General features: G+C 39.1%; 1 protein-coding gene across 1 annotated transcript; it reads left to right on the forward strand.

Moving 5' to 3' along the window:
• Positions 1-583: 583 nt before the first annotated feature.
• Positions 584-21,880, forward strand: cylda (cylindromatosis (turban tumor syndrome), a). Its single transcript, XM_047363148.1, has 17 exons — positions 584-932; positions 2,428-2,970; positions 4,196-4,498; positions 7,081-7,186; positions 7,743-7,838; positions 8,255-8,371; positions 12,897-13,279; positions 13,784-13,949; positions 14,045-14,186; positions 14,309-14,431; positions 15,584-15,675; positions 15,858-15,924; positions 18,220-18,352; positions 18,492-18,600; positions 18,797-18,915; positions 19,222-19,438; positions 20,115-21,880. The coding sequence occupies exons 2-17, from the start codon at positions 2,479-2,481 to the stop codon at positions 20,297-20,299; spliced, it is 2,850 nt and encodes a 949-aa protein (XP_047219104.1). The 5' UTR covers positions 584-932; positions 2,428-2,478; the 3' UTR covers positions 20,300-21,880.
• The last annotated feature ends 898 nt before the right edge of the window (positions 21,881-22,778 follow it).

Genomic DNA, 22,778 nt, shown 5'->3' on the forward strand with positions numbered 1-22,778 from the left:
TATAATGCTAAATATAAAGCAGGCAGTTTTTTAGAGAAGGAACCTGGTTAGACTAAGACCCAAGCTTTTGATTTCACAGAGCAACTCAGAAAAACTGTAGCTGCTTGATCTCTAACAGGGCACCCTTGATGGGTTGAGAAAGAATGCTCTAATTGCTTTTTACATTTCTATTAAAAAAAGCAATCAGAGATAATTGAAAAAGTGGCTTCAATCAGGATTTTTTTACACCACTCTTTTATTTCTGTACACTGAAAGTAAGGAATTATGACAGAGAAAATAAGATACAGGTTATCTGTATGAAGATACAGGTTATCTAGTTTAGATAAAAAAATATTAAGTAAAAAAATGAATTGGAGTTTTATGTCTGTAAAATTTATAATTTATCCAGTTTAATTTAAATTTAAAGCTTTATTTTTTTGAGTTTTGTGCCTCAAATGTGTCTGTGTGTGTGTTCTTCAACCTAACTATGTTTTCCTGACAAAGTGGGAAAACCCCTCATGAAACGCTTACCTTCGACATACAAAATTAACCAATCAGAGCTTAAAAAAAAAGATAACTGGCCAATGTCTGTAAGACAGCGCAATGACGTCATGCCATACCAATGGTGAGGTCGTCTCCTGTAACTAATAAATGTAGTCTGTGTATGCTGCGTTATAGCGTATGTTTCACGTAGAGCGAATATCTAAATGCTTTTAGTCCACTGTAGCTGGTGGCAGTCCTCTGCCCGCAGCGTTGCCCGCTCCCGCGGCTAACTTTAGCCTGACACTCAGCTGTTTTGAACGCTAGCAGTAGCTAGCTGGCGTTTGAGCTAGCAGAGGTTATAACAGGGGGAATTTATCATGCCTTTAGAAGACGCTTTCTAACTGTGTTAGGCGTTATGAAATGATCTGTCAGTCATCCGTAGCCTCTGAGTGACCTGCCTCGTCTCGAAGGTAAGTCGTCTTCCCCGCTTGCATTGGATATGGATGAGTGTTTGGTGCATTTGAGCTATTTCCCTCTTAGAAAAAGGGGGGGTTTTGACTGACAGTTTCTGCCTGGTGATACACTCCTGTATGAGTTGTTAAGGAAAACGTTAACTATGAACGAATCCAAATGTTGTCCCATTGAGCTTTTCTAATAGGCAACATAAATGAATGTCATAGTGCGAGTGCTTGCCCGTGTCAAGTTCAAAATAGGTTAAGTTACGAAAATGTCTATCATTTGCATCGCGAGCCATGCCAATAGTAAGTTAATGATTTGTCCATATGCTCTGTCTGTTCTTGTAAACAAAAACATGTTATATAAATACCAGTGTTTTAAAGCAGGTTTTGCCATCATCCTTGAAACAAATGACGGATGCGGTGTATCAGAAAAGCTGTACACCATCATATCTGAGACGTGATCAGGGGAAATCCACCGTGCTGGTGTTAGTCCTGCTATGCGTGGCAGAAAAAAAGCAACTGTCTGCTCTCTGTCTATTTTTAGTACTTTCAAATGTGTAGATATGAGCAATTACACACGAGGTGCTGCTGAAAACAAAGGTGTCAGTCACACAGGGATGATTCGGCTGCCCAGAGGGACTAGAAACTGGATGTCAGATTTGACAAACTCACCAGCCACTTTATTAGTTACAGCTTGATAGAACTGGGTTGGGGGCCTTTTCCCTTGAGAACTACCTAAATTCTTATTGGCATAGATTCATCAAGAGGTCGGACACATTCCTCTGAGATTTTGGTCCATATTGACATGACAACATCATGCTGCAGGTATATCAGCTCAACATCTATGATGTGAGTTTCTCTTTCCACTATCTCCCAAAGGTGTTGTATTGTTGTCTTGAGATCTGATGAACATGGAGACCATTGGAGTACAGTTAGATCATTGTGATGTAAAGAAAAAAACAGTTTGAAGTGTTTTCAGGTTGGTTGATTTGCTATGTTAACAAGCAATTCAGCATGTATACCTAATAAGTGGCTGGTGGAGCTATTTTACATTACTCTTTTCATTTACGACGCATTAGAATAGTAAGATGCTTTTCCCAATAATGCTTGTTGGCATGTTACAACCAGGTAATCTCTGCTCATTTATTTCTGCTTTGGTGAAACTGAAACAACAGCTCTTCTTCATTTTGTATGTGTTTTTGCATTATATAATGCTCTGAATTTTGACTCTTTGTGGTATTAGTATAACCTTTGCTTTGCAAAACTGCAAACTGCTGCAGCCTTGCAGACAGGCCATCCACCCATCCAGTTTTAGTGCTTCTAGTTAAACAAAGATAAAGGTAACTTCTTTTTTGTGTGATGTGTTGGATTTTCTGGTAGATTTAATTTCAGCTTGTTCCAGGCACTATAATTTATCTTGTTGGTTCTTTCTGTATACCTTCAGGGGAGATGATTTATTTAAGTAAAGCAACAATTATTGAAGAGTTCTCTTTAATGTTAATTTCAGACCACCAGTCAAGCTTGTCTTGGCGCTGGACCCCCAATCTGCCATGCAGCCATGAGCTCGGCACTGTGGAGCCAGGAGAAGCCTAGCGGGGGCTTCAGGGAGGACTGGCGCTTCTACATGGTTGTTAAAGAGTGCACTGTGGAGAAGCCCGCCCAGAAGACCCTGAGGATTCCCCGTGGTAGCCTCGGCCAGTCCTGCCAGGAGCGCAACAGCCTGGGGCGACCGCTGCCACCATGTAAGGGCAAGAAGAGCCTCCGCATCCTGGACCAGACCAACGTGGTGCTGAGCCTGGATGAGCGGGAAGTCGTGGAGCTGGACGAGAAGCTGGCTGAACTGCTGTTCCCCATCACCAACTGTGAGGAGCGATGCAACTTGCTCTGTGATGAGGAACGGCTTGAACGTGTCAGAGACATCGACTGTGGCTCCAAGGTGCGCGTGCAGCTGCGCTCAGGAGACAAACCTCTGCCTGGAGTGGTCCGCTTCAAGGGCTCACTGCTTCCTGACAGAGCCCTCTCTGGAATCTGGTTTGGCGTGGAGCTCCTGGTGAGAACTAGAATTTCTACAATAGAATAAATACTAATAAAGCAAAAAAAAAAAAAAAAAAAAAATCTACACTGTTTAAATAACTAAATTCATATAGAACTGAAAATGACTTAAAATCGAAAGCATCCTGATAGTTTAGGGTAGATACAGAAAGAATATGTAAATCTTTGCTAGAACCACAGAACAAAACACTGCACAGATGTTGAACGTAATTTGATTCAAAGAGAACCACACCACACCTCATTGGTAGAAAAATAATGTGGTTTTGTAACTATTAGTGTCATATTTTTATATTATTAGTGAAAGTAGGAACTTTCACTTATCTCAAAGCTTAGTGAAAGCTTTAATTTATCCAAAGAGCCAAAAGTAACACAACTAGCAGCAACCTTATGGGTTCACCTCAATAAATTAGAATATCATTGAAAAGTCTATATTCCTTTGAAAATAAATAATAAAAGATAAACTATTGCTTTATTACACACAGGGTGATTAATTAAGCCATTTATTTCTGTAAATTATCTTGATCATTGCTTAAAGCTAATTAATATTTAAAAAATGTCGTTCAGAGAAAATGTATATATTACTTAAAACCAGTTTTAAAAAACCCCAGAAAGAATGATAGATTCACAGAAATAAACTCTTCATTTACATACCTCTGTTTGTAATGAATCTGTGTCACATCCGTTAAATTTGTTTTTTTTAGTTAAATTGCTGAAATAAATACAATTTTCAGTAATATTCTAGTTATTAATCTGCAGCTCTAAGGGGATACTTCACATTTTGTAAATGAAGTTCTGGAAAGTTTTTATAACTTGTAATAGAGATGTCAATTCACTGTGAATTGGTAGAAAGCTGATGGCCTCCTTAGAGTGGTGGATGAATAAAGATATGTTCTTTTTATATTTAAAAGTGAGGTTTTCCCGGTTCCCGGTTTTCTCCCTGATGGGATGCTATGCGTTCTGGACCACATGTACAGTAACAAGATACGAAGGGTTGTCTATTGCAGCACAATGTTTTTTATTCTAAGTCCAGCTCTATCGTTTATGAGGGTGCTGAGGCATGTAAAAAAAAGTTCCACCACATTTTAGGTAAGAATTGTTAAACCATCCAGTGTGAACTATGCTGAGCAAGCAGCTCTGCTGACTGCACTCATCTGATCGCTTTCGTCCTGTCTCACTGTCTCACACTGAATTATGTTTGATCATTTCTCCCTTTTGTGTCCCAGGAGGAGGGTCGGGGCCTGGGCTTCACTGAGGGCTCTTACCAGGGTCGGCAACTCTTCCGATGCGAGGAGGAATGCGGCGTATTTGTGGCGTTGGACAAGCTTGAACTCTGGGAGGATGAGGATGATGAAAGTTTGAGCCAGCTGGAGGTGAATCAGGTTAGACTGGAGGATGACCAGGACTATCCTCCGCTGGAGATCAACTCGAGGGTGGTGCTGAGAGAGGAGCCCGAGAGAGGAACCGTCATTTTTTGCGACTTTCTACCAGGGAATGAGACTCTGGGTTACTATGTGGGAGTTGACATGGTAAGTATGGCTCCAGTTAAATGGGATGCTGTGTCTGCTATTTTCCACATGGAGCTTTTTGCGTTAAAGAAGAAGAGATTGCAACACATTCCAGATGAATAATACTTCAGTCTATTTTTCTTTTGCTTGAACATTTAATAAGCTAATTGTTGAGTTTAAGGTGAAAATTCCTCTGTGGTTTTAATGTTAACCACACCTTCTCACACCTACTACTGCTCAGGTAATCACTGTATTTGATTTGTAGTACCTGGCTGCTCCTTAGTTGCTTTAACATCTTGGTAAGCATTAAAGATGGACTTTCTTTGGTTTTTGTTGACAAGCATATCACATGGTGCTAAATGCGATGCGTTGTTAATTTGAGGATTTAAATTTTGATGTTTCGAATGTGAGATCTGAAAGAGCGTTATATGCTATGCTAGTTTTATTTTACTATAGACATGGACATCGTGTGTGAAGTAGGGAGTGATGCTAGTAGTGTTACAGCGGATCTTTTCCTGTTTGAAAGTGCATTGCTGTTTCTGCCATACTGGGAACCTAAGAAGCATTTAAATGGTGGACAACTTAATATTTATTGAATCTTTTGTTTTTACAATTATATTGTTATAATAACAATAAGAATTATTATTATTATTATTAGGTTAAAATATTTTTATTGAGATACTATAAAACGGGTCCAGGATTCTCTCTGTGGATCTCTTTGGTTCTTAGAGTGTCATAAATATTAACATTATATATTAAATAATTCAAAAACTCGATATCAAATAATTCTTTAAAACTTGGATTTATTACTCAGATATGACAATTTTAGTATTTATTTTATTGCATTGCCCCATAGTCCTGTGTTGCAGCATATTATGAATGTAGTTTTTCAGTCTACAGGTGTGGCTAAATGCTACTGATGTGCGGTGGTTACGGTGGGGACTATCTAATGATTCATACTAACAGTTTAAATTATACCACTATGGACTGTAGCAGGGGAAATCTTTCAGTAATAATTGCATATAATTTTAAGTAAATAATCACTTGTTTATATATATATATAGTTTGATTTAATTAAGGCATTCAATGCCATTTTTATTTAAATTATAAGATATATTAATATGTGTCTAGCTGACTAGCCTGACTAATTAACGATCTAGTATCGGTTTGTTATTAGGGATGCACTGATATTCAAATTAAATTCAAAAATACTTTATTAATACCAAAGGGAAATTAAATGTTGTTATAGCTCATATTATGAAAGTTTCCTCAAAGAGCCGTTGTAGATGCTGATGGCTGTGGGCAGGAAGGATCTCCTGTAGCGCTCCGTCTTACAGCAGATCTGAAGAAGCCTCTGACTGAAGACACTCTGTTGTTGTAGGACAGTCTCATGAAGAGGATGCTCAGGGTTCTCCATAATGTTCTTCATTTTATGAAGAATCCGTCTTTCCACAATGATCTCCAGAGGTTCCAGAGGAGTCCCCAGAACAGAGCCAGCCTTCTTTATCAGCTTTTTGAGCTTTTTTAAGTCCCTGGCTCTGATGCTGCTTCCCCAGCAGATGATGGTAGAAGAGATCAGACTCTCCAAAACAGACTTATAGAAGATATGCAGCATCTTGCTGCTAAATATTTTAATTGTCAAATATTTTATACATTCAAATAAATTATGTGAATATACTTTAAGTAAGATGTTGTTTTATCACACCCGACTTGTACTTAACCTCTATTCTGAGCAATAAAGAAAGTTACAGTTTTATGTGTAATTTCTCTGGATAACGTGCTAAAAATAAGCAACAGACCATTTAAGACCTTAGTAATTTTCTTACTTAGGTTATAATCTGTTTGCTCTTGACTAGTTGTTCCAAGCCATGAAATAAAACTACATGTTGTAGTATTGGGTAGTGGTTAATGATGAATTATTAGATTGACTAGATGAAGTCATTTAATATAAATGTTTTTCTTTAAGTGACTAATATTTTCCGTTTGTAACTACCGTGGCATTACTTGTAGGGTGATGAAACACATAACCGAGACATTTAACTACAGATTGTTAGCAGCATCACCAACAGCAGCTGCAGCGGCAGCCCACTCAGTGAATCTGAGCCTCCCACACAAAGGCAAGGCAGTCACGCGGGGAGTGAGGTAAAGACTTAGTGCTGTATGACCCAACTGCGTGGCAATGGGCCAGCTTGGAGCTGAGGAGAGCCCACTGCTCTGCCTCACTTGCGTCCAGCCTCGCCCTGCCTGCTCCTGCTAGTCGCTGTGGACTCAACCTTATTCCTGATAGTCTTCTGGAGTAGAATCTTAAATTTGAACCTGAGGAGGAGGAATGGCAAGGTTCGGCTTGGAGCTTTCAAAAGGAACGCCTTGAGTTGGCAGATCTGCTTGTTAGGTGGTCAAGAGGAGTTAAATAGTTTATATAATGATGGTAAGAAGCCTCAAGCTAAAGCATCTCTTCTAGGATGTGCAACAAGACAACTGGCCTCGCTAATCATCAGAACCGAAGGAAATTAATGCTTGTGCCACCAACGAAAGGGCATCAACGTTATAGAGGAGGAGTATCTGAGAGCATTTCAATGTGTTCATGTCTCCAACTCTTCCAGGACAATCCTATTGGGGACTGGGATGGCATGATTGAAGGGAAGCTGGTGTGTAATTTTGCCAGTTTGGAGCACACTCGACTTGTCCCCATCGGTGACGTAATGCCAGGTGAGTCGCAGCGTCTGTGTCACCGTTTTTACTCCATGCCTATGTTGCTAGAACTTTTAGTTTTTGGAAACCTTCAGCTGTCCCTACCTCAGACCAGCGCTGAGCCCCTTCTGAGGAGTCTGAGTTTGTGTTTGGTTTGCAGCGGGAACAGAGAGCCTTTTGTGGTGATGGCTTTCTTGTTTTTGACAGTCAAGTGAGATACTCTGGCTCTTTGTTCTCCACAGTGGCATATTGATTTGCTTATGCATGTTTCTCACATCTCTTGTGAAATACATAGAACTGTAAATACTGACATTATGAATTTATTAAATAAAATGTTTTTTGTAACTCTGCTACTCTACTCTGATTTAGGTTGTAAAGAGCAAACATGGTCACCATAGAGAGCTCTGGAATGCTTCCCTGAAAAAAATATAGTTTAAAAGTTTGATAGTGTAGCCAATTAAAGGATCGGTTTTGGAGCTTTATTTGGATATTTCCCATGGCAAAAAGTTGAAAATTTCTGGTTTTATGTACATTTCTGCTTTGTGCCTCTTAATTTGAATTTTCTTCTGTGCAGAATATTCCATGCAGGACCAAAGGCCGCCAAAGCACAGTTTTGCCCCCAGAGGCAGCGACAAATCATCCTCTGGTCAAAGCAAACCAAAGAGCAAAGGTACAGCACCGACATTATGATGTTAAGCTGCCTAACATTTCCACTAACTAACCTGTGATGCTAATTCTTAAAAAGGCATTTCACCCTAAAATATTTTGCTTTTCAGTTTGAAAGTGAAAATCCTCCTGCTTGTCTCAAGTTCTCAACCCTAGTTACAGACTACTCTTAACATTAACTGTACCATTTTAAATAACATTTGCTGGGGAGTCTTGCTAAAAATAAGAATATGAGGTGTGAGTTGATGTGAGTGCAGGACTTCTTTTCTGTGATTTTCTTTGTAAAAGTTGGTAGCTGCTTTAGAAATCTTTTTTTTTTGTTAGATTTATTTCCCTTTTGTTTGCTGATCAGCTGTGCACTTGCGCTTTAAACTCTTCTCTCGTTTCTTTCCCCCCTTTATGTACTTGCGTTACTTGCAGGATTAGCTCATCAGTGTGGCGGTAGAAGCAAGTCTGAATATTATTATACTTTAAATGGCAGCTCTCTTGATCCCCCAGCCCAGCCCAAATCCAAAAGCACATGGTACATTGATGAAGGTAAAACTCGTGAGATGTTGGTCGTCTTATTGGCAAGCTCCTGTTCACCACGATCTGCGTACTGATCTGTTTCACTGAGGCCTGCTTAAATACGTTCTGCTTGATTGCTGACGCATTCAGTCTGGTACATCTGTATTTTCTTTTTTTTTTAAATAAACATTTTCTTTATTATGACACTAACCCTATTGTTATGAGATACTACGTCTTATTAATTTTGAGAGGGTTTGATATCGATAGAAAATAATTGTTAAGTCAAACCCATAATCCGCCACTATGCAGCAGCACTTCTGTTTGCTGACTTACATGTTGAACTTCTTTATACCCATTGAATAGAATCTAAATAAAGCTGCAGGGTTCAGGTTTGCTGTCTTTACTGTGGTGATTAATGTAAGATACATAGTGCCTTGCAGACATATTCATGGACCTTGAAATTTTATTTCGTCACATTATAACTACAAATTCCAATATACTTCATTGATGTTTTATGTCGTAGACCAATACAATCCAGTGCAAACTAACACTGAGTCCTGTTGCAAGGCAAAAAAACACAAATAATACATATCTTATCACTTATGGCTATTATTTATATTTTCAGTAGGTTACAGAAAAAGCAATTTTCAAGTTTGAGACTGATTAAACATACGCATGAACATCTTGTGTGTTCTTCTATTAGTAAACGTATACCAATGTATATTGTAAAAACAGTTTTGGTGTGACTGCTCCAATCTCAGTGTTTAAATTGCAAAGGGAGAAGTCTGACTTGACTGTATATTGCAAGAGTCTCTGACTTGTGGAGTGGCACATTTATAATAATGGAAGTGCATTTGCTATGTGACAACAGTACCAGAATGAATGTGTCCTAAAATTCTTCGACAAACAAAAAACATACTAAAATCAACAAATAGTTTTTTTTTCTTTTCTTCTGACTTTTTTTAAGTAGTTGAAAAATTGGATTTCCCTGCAACACTATGCATCAGTTTGGGTTTGGAAACAAAATGACACCCTTGATTTTGCTGGAGGACTTATTTGTTTTGTCGTAAACCGAACAAACTCGAGGCAAATGTGTGCAGCTGTGTTGGCAGTGACGAACGAAACCTAGTTGTTGTTGCAGGAGCTTGCTATGAAGACTTTTCCACTCGTCTTGTCCTTCATCAACATTTTAGTGTTCTTTTTTGTTTCAGTATGGAGTAATGGGTGTTGCTAAAGACTTTTAGTAATGCACAAGGTTGCAAAAACTCATTCATGTGCCTTATTTTTTATTTTGCTGCAGTTGCTGACAATATATTGAATGTTTCTGTGATGCTATTTGCATGCCTAAGTATTTGTAAGAGCTTTAGTTGCTGCGAGCATATTTGATTTCAGCGTCACGTTTGTTTATTTTGTTTCAGTGGTGTTGGCACACAATTTTGATTCTTTTGTTGATGGGTGTGAATGATCCATTTCACGTTATTACCTGTTTCTTCCAGTTGTAAAAAGCTTTTTTAAAAAAAAAATCTTATCACCTAGGTGGTTTTGGTGTTTTTCAAATGAGACAAACTTGGCAGACAAATTCACAAGTGTGATAAAATGTGAGATGAAACTAAAACTCTGACTCGATGTACATAAACTTTACGAATGGTTGTAGCGTTCCCATTTGGTTTGGCAACCTTAAACATGCAAGTAGGTGTGCACGTGTTTCGGCTCTACGTTGTGATATCTCTCTTACTATTTTGCAGAACTAAGGTCAGTCATAAATGCTGATTTTACAACTGCTTGCTCATCCTTTGAATGTTTGCTCATTTACATCTGGCAAAGGGTCAGTTCTGGGGCAGTACTGAAGCCATCCCGGACCTGGAAGTGGCTGCAACTGCCGGTTAACACGGTTTATCCGGACCCTGACGCGTTTTGCTTGCAGTGTGGACCTAATGTTACTTACTCATAGGCATTCAGTTAGTGCTTTTAATTTTACTTTGCTGTTTTGTAAACATTGAATGCAGAAAGAGAACCTAAAATAAGGATGCTATGTTAGAGAGCTTTTAAACACAGTGTCTGGCAAAAGTATTCATACCCCTTGAACTTTGACAACCACACGTCTCAATGTATTTTATTAGGACTCTATGTGAAGGTGCAGCCCAACCTACTGCTAAACTGTGAAGTGGAATGAAAACAATACATGCTTAAAAAAGCATAATAGGCATTTCTCTTCAGCCCCACAGAGTCAAGACTTTGTTTTTCAAGGAGGCAAGTTTTTCCAAGTATATCAGTACCAGATTTACACATCTACAGACAAACCTATTTGCTCATTTACTTTATACACTTTCTGAAGCTTTTGGGAGTTTTTGTAGATATCAATTTCAAGTCTTGCCAGAGATTCTCAATTTGATTTCAGCTGGTCTTTGACTGGGCTAATCTAACACAGTATTGTCTTGCTGGAAGATGAACCTCTACCCCAATGTCTTTTCCTTTTAAGAGTTGTTTTGTGTTTCTTCTTCTCAACAACTTTAACCAACTTCTCTGTCCTTTCAGAAGAAAAAAATCCCCACAGCCTGATGCTGCCACCTTTATTTTTTGTGGTGTGGTTGGTGTGTTCAGTTTGATTTAAAGCCACACACAGCATTTTGCAAATAGGTCAGAAAGTTCAGTTTTGGTCTGATTGGACCAGACCACATTTTTCCACATTTAATTTTTCTCTGCATTGCTTGTGGCAAACGTTAAATTACACTTCTTATTGTTTTCTTTCCACTATGACTCTTTTTGCCACTCTGCCTTTAAGGCTAGATCTCTGGAGTCCATTTCTAAAAGTTCCATTATTGACAGATTCTCACACTCGAGGTCTGGCTCTCTGCAGCTCCTCCAGAGTTACCAAGGATCTCTTGCTTTTCTGATTAATGTTGCCAGGCCTGTCAGCTTTGTTGGATGGCCATGCTGTCCATTTATAAATGATGAATCTTTATGGAGATGTTTAAATGTTTTGATCATTTTTTGGAACCTAGCAAAGCCATATACTTCTTCACAGCTTTGTGGTTCATATTTCTTGTGTTTTTCTTGGGTTCCACGGTGCGGTGCTAACATGGATGGTCTCCACTATTGTTCTCTAACAGACCTCAGAGACCTTCATAAAATAGCTGGACAGTGACATTTGAAGGCTTTTTGCACTGGATTTCCTTTTAGAACCATTAGAGTAAAGAGGGGTGAAAAGAAATGCATGACACTCTTTCCAGATTTTTATGTGTAAAAAGTGTTGAAAACCAGAAACCGTTTTCATTCCACTTTACAATTATGTGCTACTCGTTCTTGGTATATCACTCAAAAACCCCTCCCTGTAGGCTGCGGTAGAACCACTGTGTGTGTCTGTCCCTTTTATTCAGTCACGGGTTCTGTTCCAGTTATTGGCTGAATCAGTCAGCACAACTTAATCAAACCAAACAAGGTGGGCGAGGTGTGATTACCTCCCAATGAGCCAGGTTATTAAAGTTTTCAAAGGCTAAAGCTAAGAGTTTATTTTTTCCTTTTTTTTTTAACCAACTGCTGCAGCAGTTCGCAGATGAGAGGTACAGATTGACTTGAGCTGATGATGAGCCAACAAAAAATATTGTAAGTCATTTGTTTTGTTTTTTTAAACAAGACCGATGTGATATAGATGCATAAAAGTATCTTTGAACCTCATCACTGGGTATCCGAAAAAAACGTCAACCTAACCCTTCCGCCACATACCATTTGAGGGATGGTAAATTGGACAATTAAAAAAAAAAAACAACTAAAAATTAACTTTTCATAATAGTAAAATAGTTTTTATGTCTAGATTATTAGGAAAAGGGAATAAACAAAATTTCTACTAAAAGCCAGTGTAGTAGCAGAATCTGGGTCAGTTTATACCCACATGTGGTCCTTTCATCTCTTTCTTAGCCCATTTCTTTCCTGGAAACGTTTTACAAGGTTTATTGTGCATAACAGTTAGGAATTTTCCTAATAAATGCTTAAATGAATTGAATTGAATTGAATTTGACATAATTTTATATTACTCAATATTTTGCCATTGATTCTGGTTTTGATATCCGTTTAGATTAGTCATAATCTGACAGATAATGAGTCCTAATGAAACCAAAACAACTCTGAGTGACCTCCTTTTAATAGACATGATTTTTTTTGGAGATATATATCCACATTTCCTTACAGTGGACTAGGTGTAGATTATAAAAAATTTGCTCTGAACAAAGTAGAGAAGAGAAAGCAAAATCCAGCGGGAGACTAAAAGACGGGTGCAAGGTGAGCGAAGCTGAAAAAGTACCAAATGGCAAAGAGGTGAAATAAGCAGCAACTTTCACAGGAGCAGCATGTTTAAATGGATTGTTTGCTCATTTGTGAAAATGTGTTCAAATGTTGTTGAGATGGCTGCTAATGAATAGTAGCTCAAATGTTTCTGAAACCATCCTGTCATCAAAACATGAATTTTCAGTTTCCTCCATACAACATCTCTAAGTTGCTAAAGACAGTATTCACATCATGACCGAAAGTTAAATTTTGCTTTTTGGCATTTCCCTGGCAGTTGGAGAAGACCCCGCTAAGTCGCTCACTGAAACCCCTCCTGAATTCAGCCAGTCCTCTCCGCCCTCCAGAGCCCCGCCCTCTTCTTTGCTGTCAAGTGACAACAAGTTCCACTCGCTGCCCTTCAGCCTGAACCGCAAGACCCCTGAGAATATAAGCCAGGGGGCCATCTCGCTCTCTGTCCAGTCTGTGATGGGAGAGCAGCCCGAACCCCCATTGCCCGCTGCCCCTCAATCTCCACGGCCTCCAACGCCTCCCCGAGGACAGCCAGGTCTTGAGGTGGGCTCTCTGGTGGAGGTGAAGGAGAACCCCCCTCTGTGTGGTGTAATTCGCTGGGTGGGCCTTCCTCCTGGCCTGCTGGAGCCTTTGGCTGGACTGGAGCTGGTGAGATATCAAAGTAGTATAGATTAATACTTAACATTTTATTATGTACAGAGCATTATGTATCTAATCATAGGACATTTTTTGTCAACTTAAGTTTATAGTTTATAGTTTGACAACTAGTAGCAAGTAAACACAGCTTTTTCTCCCCAACTTCCTGCACTCTGATATGTAACATTTTGTGATTAAGAATGGGGAAAAACTGTGGTTTCATAGGGGGTTTTGTCTCTGTTTTTTTCATCTAACTAAGCTCAGTGACTTCCTGCTTTCTCTTGTGCTTTATTGGCAATTTTATGGTGATGAGGAGACTTGGGGAAGTCACAGCACCAGGCTAAAAGGAACACATGCAAATTTCCCAAATTGTTTTAGCTTTTCAGTTATCACAGTACTGCAGTAACGTTTTTTCTGCTCATTGGTTTGGGGAAGATGTTTACTTTTTTTTTTAGAAAGCCCCCAATACAGTCCGTTCCACTAATGACCTCTACTGATCTGACCCTTTTCTCTCAGGAAGAAGAGTGTCCCGGATGCACTGATGGTACTTTTAAAGGAACTCGCTACTTTACCTGCCCACCCAAAAAAGCTCTGTTTGTGAAGCTGAAATGTTGCCGGCCTGATTCCCGCTTCCCCTCCTTGCACCATTCATCCAACCCCATAGAGCGGTGCAACTCTATTGGTAAGTCTTTAGGTCGCTAGATTCCACCTGATCAAATATATCATATAACAGTTTTCTTCTAAAACCTTTATGGTTACTGCTTGTGATTTTTGCAGCCTTTGGGGGTTATCTGAGTGAGGTAGTGCATGAAAACACTCCTCCACGTACAGAGAATGATGGTCTGGATGTCATGGTGGGAAAAAAGAAAGGCATTCAAGGCCACTACAATTCCTGCTACCTGGATTCAACTCTCTTCTGGTCAGTGGTCCTTTACCATGACAGTAGATGCATTTTTATGATCATATTTGATAAACATGCAGGTTCACGTCAGCCAGTTATGCTTATTTCTAATGTAGGTTTTTCTGTGCTCTGCTCTGCAGTCTTTTCTCCTTCAGTTCTGTTCTGGACACGGTTCTGTTGAGGCCACGATCAAAGACTGATGTCGAGTATTACAGAGAGACTCAGGAGCTGCTACGCACAGAGATAGTCAATCCACTGCGCATGTAAGTATTTGTACTCCCACCTGCTGCAGCTGCATGACAGTAGCTTGCCATCATAAGTTTTAGACATGGGAAACTTTGTTTTTAACTGGCTTGAAGGTCAGAGAGCTGGAAAATTGTGCCTTGCAAAAGTAGTTGTACTCCTGGAATTGTTTCAAATTGTCAGGTTACAGTGACATCAGCTGCACAGTGGTGCAGTGGGTAGCACTATTACCTTGCAAGAAGGTCATGGGTTCGAATACCAACCTGGGGTCTTTCTGCTTGTTCTCCCCTGTGCATGTGTGGGTTCTCTCCGGGTACTCTGGCTTCTTCCCACGGTCCAACTGTAAGGTTTATTGCTCACTCTGTATTTTTTACTTATATTTTAAACTACAAATCTGAAAAGGTTGGGTGTGCGTTTGTATTCTGTCTCCATCCTAAAACATAAATAAAATCTGGTGCAGAGAGTTATCTTCAGAAAGCACCTTATTGGTAAATAGTCAATGTGTGTATATTTCCATCTCATTATAAATCCTGCTGTTCTGTGAAGGCCTCAGAGGTTTGATAGACTATAAATAAACAAAGAGCTTCTTTAAGACCAAGCAACACAGCAGACAGGTAAAGGATAAAGTTGTTTAAAAGTTTAAAGTAAAGAAATACTGTGTGCGTCAGACAAATAACACTGTACATCACCCAGAACACATTGCCCTGTTTTCATCTTCATACATCTTCCAGTCAGCTTCGACTAGCTTCTCTGTTACTGCTGCGGTAAAGCATCCCAGCTGTTAAGATGCTGTTGCATAATCTGTGGAGATAAATACAGGGTATAGTTGTAGAAAACCTGTGAGAGGTGGCAAAAGACTCTAAACTTGGGCAGAGGGTCACCTTACAGTAGACCAATGAGCCTGAACATACAGCCTACAATAGAATGGTGTAGATCTTAGCATATTCCACTTAAAAAGTATGCACTACTTCGTGTTTGTCTGTCATATAAAATCCCGATTAAAATGCATCGTTTGTGATTTTAACAGCTGTGAACAGTTTCTGGGGGCATGAATACTTTTGCAAGGCACTGTCAGAACCCACTTCAAAGGACAGTGTAATTTTATAACTGTATTGTCCAACCCAAAATAAACGTGACTGAAGTTTTACCTTAGCACTGTCGTCATTCTCCAGACATGGGTACGTTTGTGCCACAAAAGTGATGAAGCTCAGGAGGATCCTCGAGAAAGTAGAAGCTGCCTCAGGATTTACTTCTGAAGAAAAAGGTTCAGTTTTTCCCTGAGATAATACCCTAAATTTAAATATAGAAAGTTTGATTTAAAATGCTTAGTACTTTCTTTTTTTTTTACTAACTCTCAAAGCAAACATATTCTGTGTAAACAGTAGATGGCAGCATTGGCACATAAGTATGACCTCAAACCTTAATGCAGCACTCTTTGCTCTGCAGATCCTGAGGAGTTCCTTAATATCCTTTTCCATCACATATTGAGGGTGGATCCGCTGCTGAAGCTAAGGTAGGATGGAGCCCACACTGAAAAGAAAGTAAAGTCCTTTTAATGTTACATGTAGTACCTGAAGGCAAAGATGGGTAATAAAGACAATAATGCTGTAATTACAGAAAGTTACATTACAAAACTTAAGATCACATGAGTTTAACTAATCCCCCATAATTCTACAGTGTTTTTCAGAAATATGTAAATTTAGGCCCCTCTGAGGTTTCCCTTGTGCTGCTGCATTCAAGCTGTGTACTGGGCAGAGAGAGATGAGACAACAGTGGTTCCCTTTAGGATGATAATAACTGCTACTCTTATTCACACGAGCTGAATTACCAGTTTAAACGGCTGTGTCATTCTTTTTTTTTGTTTTTTTACACTCTTTAAGTCACATCAGAGGGTCTTATCTGAAACCTGCACCTCTATAGAAACTGTTATCATTAGTAAAACTGATTGCACTGGACTTGATAACTTTTACAGACTCAATATGTTTTATCTAAAAATTTGGCCATTCTGAGACTTAAATGTGTATTTTATCTGAGAAGTCGGTCTTTAGATATAATGCCTAATGTTATACATTTCTGAGGGGCCTATTGTATTAGTGATTTAAAAAGTTGTTGTTTTTTTCTCCATATGGCTAGACCTTAAGAATCTTCTAGCGAGTAATCCTTTCTACATCAACAGCCACTTTCTGCTTTTATATTCTCATTAACTAGTATGGCACAGGGAGAGCTTGAGGTGTGAAGAGGAAGCTGCTCAAGTTGTACAAACGGAACAGCGGAAGGAAGTAAAACCTTTTTGCAACATTTAAGTTAACTGTGATTTTGGTTTTTATACCGCTGGAAAACGTTCCGTATTGTTTTCAAGATGCTAATCCTAACAACAATGGATATATGCTCACTGTTGAGAGTGACGCGTTGATGTTTGAGGAATTACTAATAATTTGGGCGCTACATAAAAATCTTTTACAGTTGCATCTCAATAAGTTCACTGAAAAGTAGATTTTATTTCATAGCTCATATTATATAGATTCATGACACACAGGGTGATGTATTTCAGGGGTTTCAATATTCAGTTTCTTAGAAAAATTATTCCAGAAAACCAAATGAACAAATACAAAACAAAATGTATTTTCTAAAATATTATTTGATGGCCTGTGAATTCATGTGGAACAGTGCTAATTTAACAGTTGTACAGCACACATACTAAAGGCTAAAGATAAAAAAGCTTGCTGTTCAAGGTGTTGCAACCAAGCATATTACTGAAATGTTGAATGGAAGGAAAAACGTACATACGCAACAGGTCTGTCTACCAATTTGTAACTTTGAATGGGGCCAAAAATGAGGAAAAAGTTTTTTTTAAACCGAAATGTCCACCAACTAAAAAACTATGTCCAGGTATTGTACACTTAGTACGTGGTCAGGGCTCCTTTTGCAGGAATTACTGTGATCAACCAGCAGTGCTGGTTGAGGTTAGTTGAAGATTTCAGGCCTGTTAATGACAGCGTTACCATCTTCATTAAACCAGGTATTTGTACTTTTGGCAGTGTGAGCATGTTCCAAGTCTTTGCTGGAAACTGAAATCAGCATCTCTATAAAACTTCTCAGGAAGCATGAAGTGCTCTAAACCTTCCTGGTAGATGACTATGCTGCCTATGGACTTTATAAAAAGCAGTGACCCTAGACCAGCAAATGACATGGCTCAACAAATTATTACTGGTTGTGGAAACTTCATAACGGACCTCAAGCATTTTGGATTATGTGGCTTTTCACTCTTCCAACAACCTCTGGAAAGTTTATTTCCAAATGAAATGCAAAAATCAATGTAATCTCAAGTCAGGACTTTGTACCACAGAGAAACTGTCCAGTCCTTTTTCTCCTTAGCCCAGGTAAGATGTCTGTTCCAGGAGTGGTTTAACACAAGGACAGTTGTAGCCCATGTCCTGGGTACACATGTGTGTGGAGGCTCTTGAAACACCGTAAGGACAGCAGTCTTCCCCATGTTTGTGTAGGCCAGACATAAATACCATTTTTTAATCGGCCTTTGTAATTTTCCAGTTTTCTATGAATGTGTTTTGTTTTGTTTTATTTGCTGCAAGCCATAAACCTCAGTATTAACAGAAATATTCAGGTATATTAATCTGTGTGTATGCATCTATGAAACATATTTTGAATTGAAGTACTAAAATAAATTAAAAGATATTTAATTTATTGAGCACCTGTAAACCTGCAGCCTTTGGGAATGATTCCTGATATCTCTAACCACAGAGATAAGTTAACGGAATGACTTTCCGTGACATCTTGTTTCGTCTGCCAGGTCTGCAGGTCAGAAAGTCCAAGACTGTTATTTTTACCAAATCTTTATGGACAAGAAGGACAAGATTGGAGTTCCAACCATCCAGCAGCTCCTGGAGTGGTCCTTCATAAACAGTGACTTGAAATTTGCAGAGGTAAGTAGTATTTTTTTCAAGTTTGTTTTTAGGGATGCTTACATTTCTGCGTGTTGTATTCTAGACATGCACGGTGTAAAATCATCCCAGTGCTGGTTTATAATAATCTTCATAGATGTTCCTATTCTCCCTCCCCAAGGCTCCCTCTTGCCTTATCATCCAGATGCCACGCTTTGGCAAAGACTTCAAAATGTTCAACAAGATTTTTCCCTCCTTGGAGTTGGACATCACCGACCTTCTTGAAGACAGTGAGTTGTCTTTTCTTCCCCCAGTCTGTAGAGGTGATTCACGGCTGTGTGGCATTTGGTAATGTATTTCCTCTGGCCTGTCACTGGAGCTCGGCTGAGATGAAAGAAAAAAAAAATTCTTGCTTTTCAAGAACTTTTTTTCAAACAGACAAGGGGATGTGCAGGGATGAAGGCTTGTATTCTGTCATTCATTCAGCTCCGAGGGAATGTCGCATCTGTGGAGGCCTGGCTCTCTACGAATGCAGAGACTGTTATGAGGACGGGGATATCACTGCTGGCAAGATTAAACAGTTCTGTGAAAAGTGCAATACACAGGTAAACAACAGAGAGCACTTCTGCAACATCACTTTAAATCAGTGTCATACTTGTCCAGTTGGTGGCGCCAAATCCAAAGAAATCACATTCTCTTGGAGACTGAGTAGTACTGCAGAGGACATGTTTCTACAGTAGATTGCAACTCCATTAACTTATTATAATATTCCAGTAGAACATATCACATAAAGGACTTTATTTCAATTTTTATTCTAAATAAAAAAAAAAAAACAGATTTGGTAACTTTTATTTCTTAATAAACCAGAGTAACAAATTATGATGGCAGTGCCTCTGCTCATACTGATTTAGGTTCACCTTCACCCGAAAAGGAAAGCCCATCGACACAACAAACTGTCCGTCCCCAAGGAGCTACAGGAAGGCATGGGACGTCAGGGCGGGTTTCCTCGCCAGCGGATGGAGCTGTTTGCTGTGCTGTGCATCGAAACCAGTCACTACGTGGCCTTTGTCAAGTACGGCAGTGCGGACTCTGCCTGGCTCTTCTTCGACAGCATGGCGGACCGTGATGGTGGGTGCGACTGTCACACAATGGTTTGTTTTTGATCAAAATGAACTCTGAAGAGAAGCAACTAAAGTAACGTTTTAAATAGGAGTTTATTATTATTCACATTTGGATGTCATCTGACAACTGGAGCTGCAACATTGTGTCATAATTTTGGACTAGAAATAAAAAAAAATCATTAAAGTAAATTTAATAAGGTCCAACAGTAATGATGGTAAATGAAAATATTCAGAATAAGCCGGTTTTTGTTCAGAATGGTTATGACAATCTGGCAAGATTATTACACATCAAACAGATTTTTAGATTATTTGTTTTATCCTTCCAGACCTGCCAAAAAAACCTCGATCAGATTTGTACTTGGTATTTTTTAAATAAATATTTCAGCCTTCCTAATATTTTACATGCTTTCAGTTCATTATTGGAACTATTCCATAAATTAACTCCTCTAACTGAATCCCAGTGCTGTCACATTCTTACTGCAGGATTTTTAAACATAAATATTCTTCTAGGGTTTTTGGGATGTTTGAAATCCTACCATGTCCTGAAAGTTTAGTATAGTTAATTAAAGAAAAGGTTCATCATCTTAATAACACTTCATTTTTCAATGCATGGTGTGATATTTTACTTATCTGGTTCTCCAAGCATCTAAATTTAACAGTGACTGTTTAATGTCATGTTGCAGGGGGCCAGAATGGTTTCAACATACCGCAGGTGTCTCTATGTCCTGAAGTGGAAGCCTATCTGAAAATGACCCCAGAAGAGCTGCACACCTTGGACCCCAAGAGCATCCAGGGTCAGGCGCGACGTCTGCTCTGCGACGCCTACATGTGCATGTATCAGAGCCCAACCATGAGCCTTTACAAGTAGATCCCTCTCCCTAAAGCCTCTGCCTTTCATCCTCTGCCACTCCATCTCCACTCCTTCAGGCCTGGAGGTTCAGAGAAAGACCAGAACTCTTATGGCTGAACTAATAAAAGAAATGCTGTCTACCAGCAGGGGGTGGTATCTGGAGTAATCATCTCCCTCAATGCCGGCTCATTTCTGGTTCTCCCAAGTTAGGGAGACGGACGAGAGAAGGGAGAAGCCTATTTGCACTGTGCATTAGTTTAAAGTATTGTGTTCTTCATGTAGTCCTATGTAGCTTTCATGTGTCTCACAGCTGCGCATCGGCGGTGATTAATGAAGCGAAAGTAGGCATTATGAGGATTCACTCCCTATTTAGGGAGCATGGAGATGATGGGCGACGGAGCGTGTTGCATCGCAGTGGCTGACTAAACATTTGCAACAAAAACAAAACGAGCCTGTGGGAGGACCTTGCTCACCTCATTTACCTTAAGAAAAGAGGAGTCCTGCTATTCTTAATCACTGTAAAACATGGGAGCTTTCCATATCGCACATTAGGGAAGCAACACAGTGTGGAAAACTTCACCCAGCCTCTATGTGCTGTTCTAAAACCTTGTGCAAAATCTCTAAGTAGCATAGACTTCTCTGGGTAGTAACAGTATAGATGTCAGCAGATCCTATTCTGCTCTTTGTGAACTGGTTTACGTATTTCCATATCATATGTAGAAAAGTCTTTCTGTGTATGATTTTCAGAATAAGATGCAGCATTTGTGAAAGTATTGCGCTTTGCCACAAATTTCAGCACCTTTCCAGTATCTCCAAGTGGACCTATCAGGAAACGTTAAAGTTTTTTTCTTATACTCTCCCATTTGAAGTCACACTGAGTGCTAATTTGTTGGTTGGGAGACATCAGAGTTTTGTTCCAGAATACAAATTTGCTCCTCTGCTGTAGCTCTAAAGAATGGCCTGCATTGCTAATGCAGAGTAGGTGGCAGATAAATGCATGAAAGGAGACTTGTACAATGGCTTCTATTGTAAAGCTGCTTGGTGGACCGCTCTGTGCATTCATAGGGTCAATGAGGTGAAAAACTGGAGAGGTCTGGCTGTTTTTCCTGCAAGTCGAGAGCGTGTGGTGTGAAGAAATGCAGTGTCCCGCTCTTTGTGTTAACGAGGAAGTCTGAATTATGTTTTATGTTTACAAAGCCTTTCTCCCCTCCCCTACCTGTCCTGGCAGGTCTGATTTCCAACAGAAGAAAAGTATTGACTTCTGCTGCGTTTTAATAAAAGTGTGGTGTGTGATACTTCCACCCTGGCCCTAGATAACAGAACAGATCTGATCAAATATTATTTATTAAACTCTAATTATAACAAAATCAGAAAAAAAAGCAGGGTTGATGATGATGGGTACTCTTTGTCCACTTTCACTGTATATTTAAGTGAGTGTTTGTACTTTATGTTGTCTTATAGCAACTACTGATTGTTAACAGGGACTCAATTATCAGTTAACAAAGGACGGGAAATGAAGAGGCACAATGGGTGTAACCTTGGAACACCATGTATCTGTGTATTTAAATAAGACATTTTATTAAAGAAATAAAACAGAAACATTGCTCTGATTATCTTCCATTTTTGCAGAAAACTCAATTTAGATCCAAGGTGGCAACTATATTTGCACATTGCACAGAAATTAAAAAATGAAAAACATCAGCCCCAAAAGAATACAGCTAAAACCAGATGTTTACATATGCTGAATTAAAAAAAAAACTATTTATTGTCAATACAATAAATGAGACCAAACTTTGTGCTTCGGGTCAGTTTGGGTTACCAGAAGTTTTCTGTTTGCTAAATGCCAAAAATAAGTGATTTTCCTGCTTTAATTTGCTTCTTTATGTTGTTTTTGGACTTGTGGCTTCTTCCTTGCCGAGTGGCATTTCAGCCCATTTCAGGTACAAGACTAGTTTCACTATGGATAAGGACACTCTAAAGATGCACTTACCAGATTCTAGCTTCTTGGCTGATTTTCATCTGCAGTCTCTTTGGCAGGTAAGTTCCTAGATGCGTATAACTATTTGAGCCGATGAATACGACACTTTCAAGCTTCTGGAAACTACCGAAGGATCAACCAGATGTGGAGGTCTACAATCCGCTTGCTAACTGCATAGCTGGCGTTGTATAATCAGTGTGTTTGATGTTTTGCTATAAAATACGTCTGCAGTTGTGCCTTGCAAACCATCCCAAATAGTTTTAAAGACATAGACACCTTTCTATGTAGTCTTCTGAGTTTGAAGAAAGTAATTAACATTCTTATTATTTTTGATCTTTAGCAAATAGAGATGATTTGCGTAATCCTTTCTGAGTTATAGTTTAGGATGCTTTATCGTCATACAATGTTTTGTCGTGGTATACTGTATGTATGTATCTGCCATCAGCTATACATCTTTTGTTTAGATATTTTCCTTAACCAAATCATGTTTTCATCATAGATTTAGCTGTGAGTATAAAG

The sequence above is a fragment of the Girardinichthys multiradiatus genome, chromosome 4 (genome assembly GCF_021462225.1).
Source record: "Girardinichthys multiradiatus isolate DD_20200921_A chromosome 4, DD_fGirMul_XY1, whole genome shotgun sequence".
Taxonomy (NCBI): Eukaryota; Metazoa; Chordata; class Actinopteri; order Cyprinodontiformes; family Goodeidae; genus Girardinichthys; species Girardinichthys multiradiatus.

Excerpts from the sequence above, each read along its gene's own strand:
- cylda (XM_047363148.1), top strand. The coding sequence starts at position 2,479 with ATGAGCTCGGCACTGTGGAGCCAGGAGAAGCCTAGCGGGGGCTTCAGG. Across the intron at positions 8,372-12,896 it reads CACATGGTACATTGATGAAG|TTGGAGAAGACCCCGCTAAG; the intron begins GTAAAACTCGTG and ends TTTCCCTGGCAG. Across the intron at positions 14,432-15,583 it reads ATAGTCAATCCACTGCGCAT|ACATGGGTACGTTTGTGCCA; the intron begins GTAAGTATTTGT and ends GTCATTCTCCAG.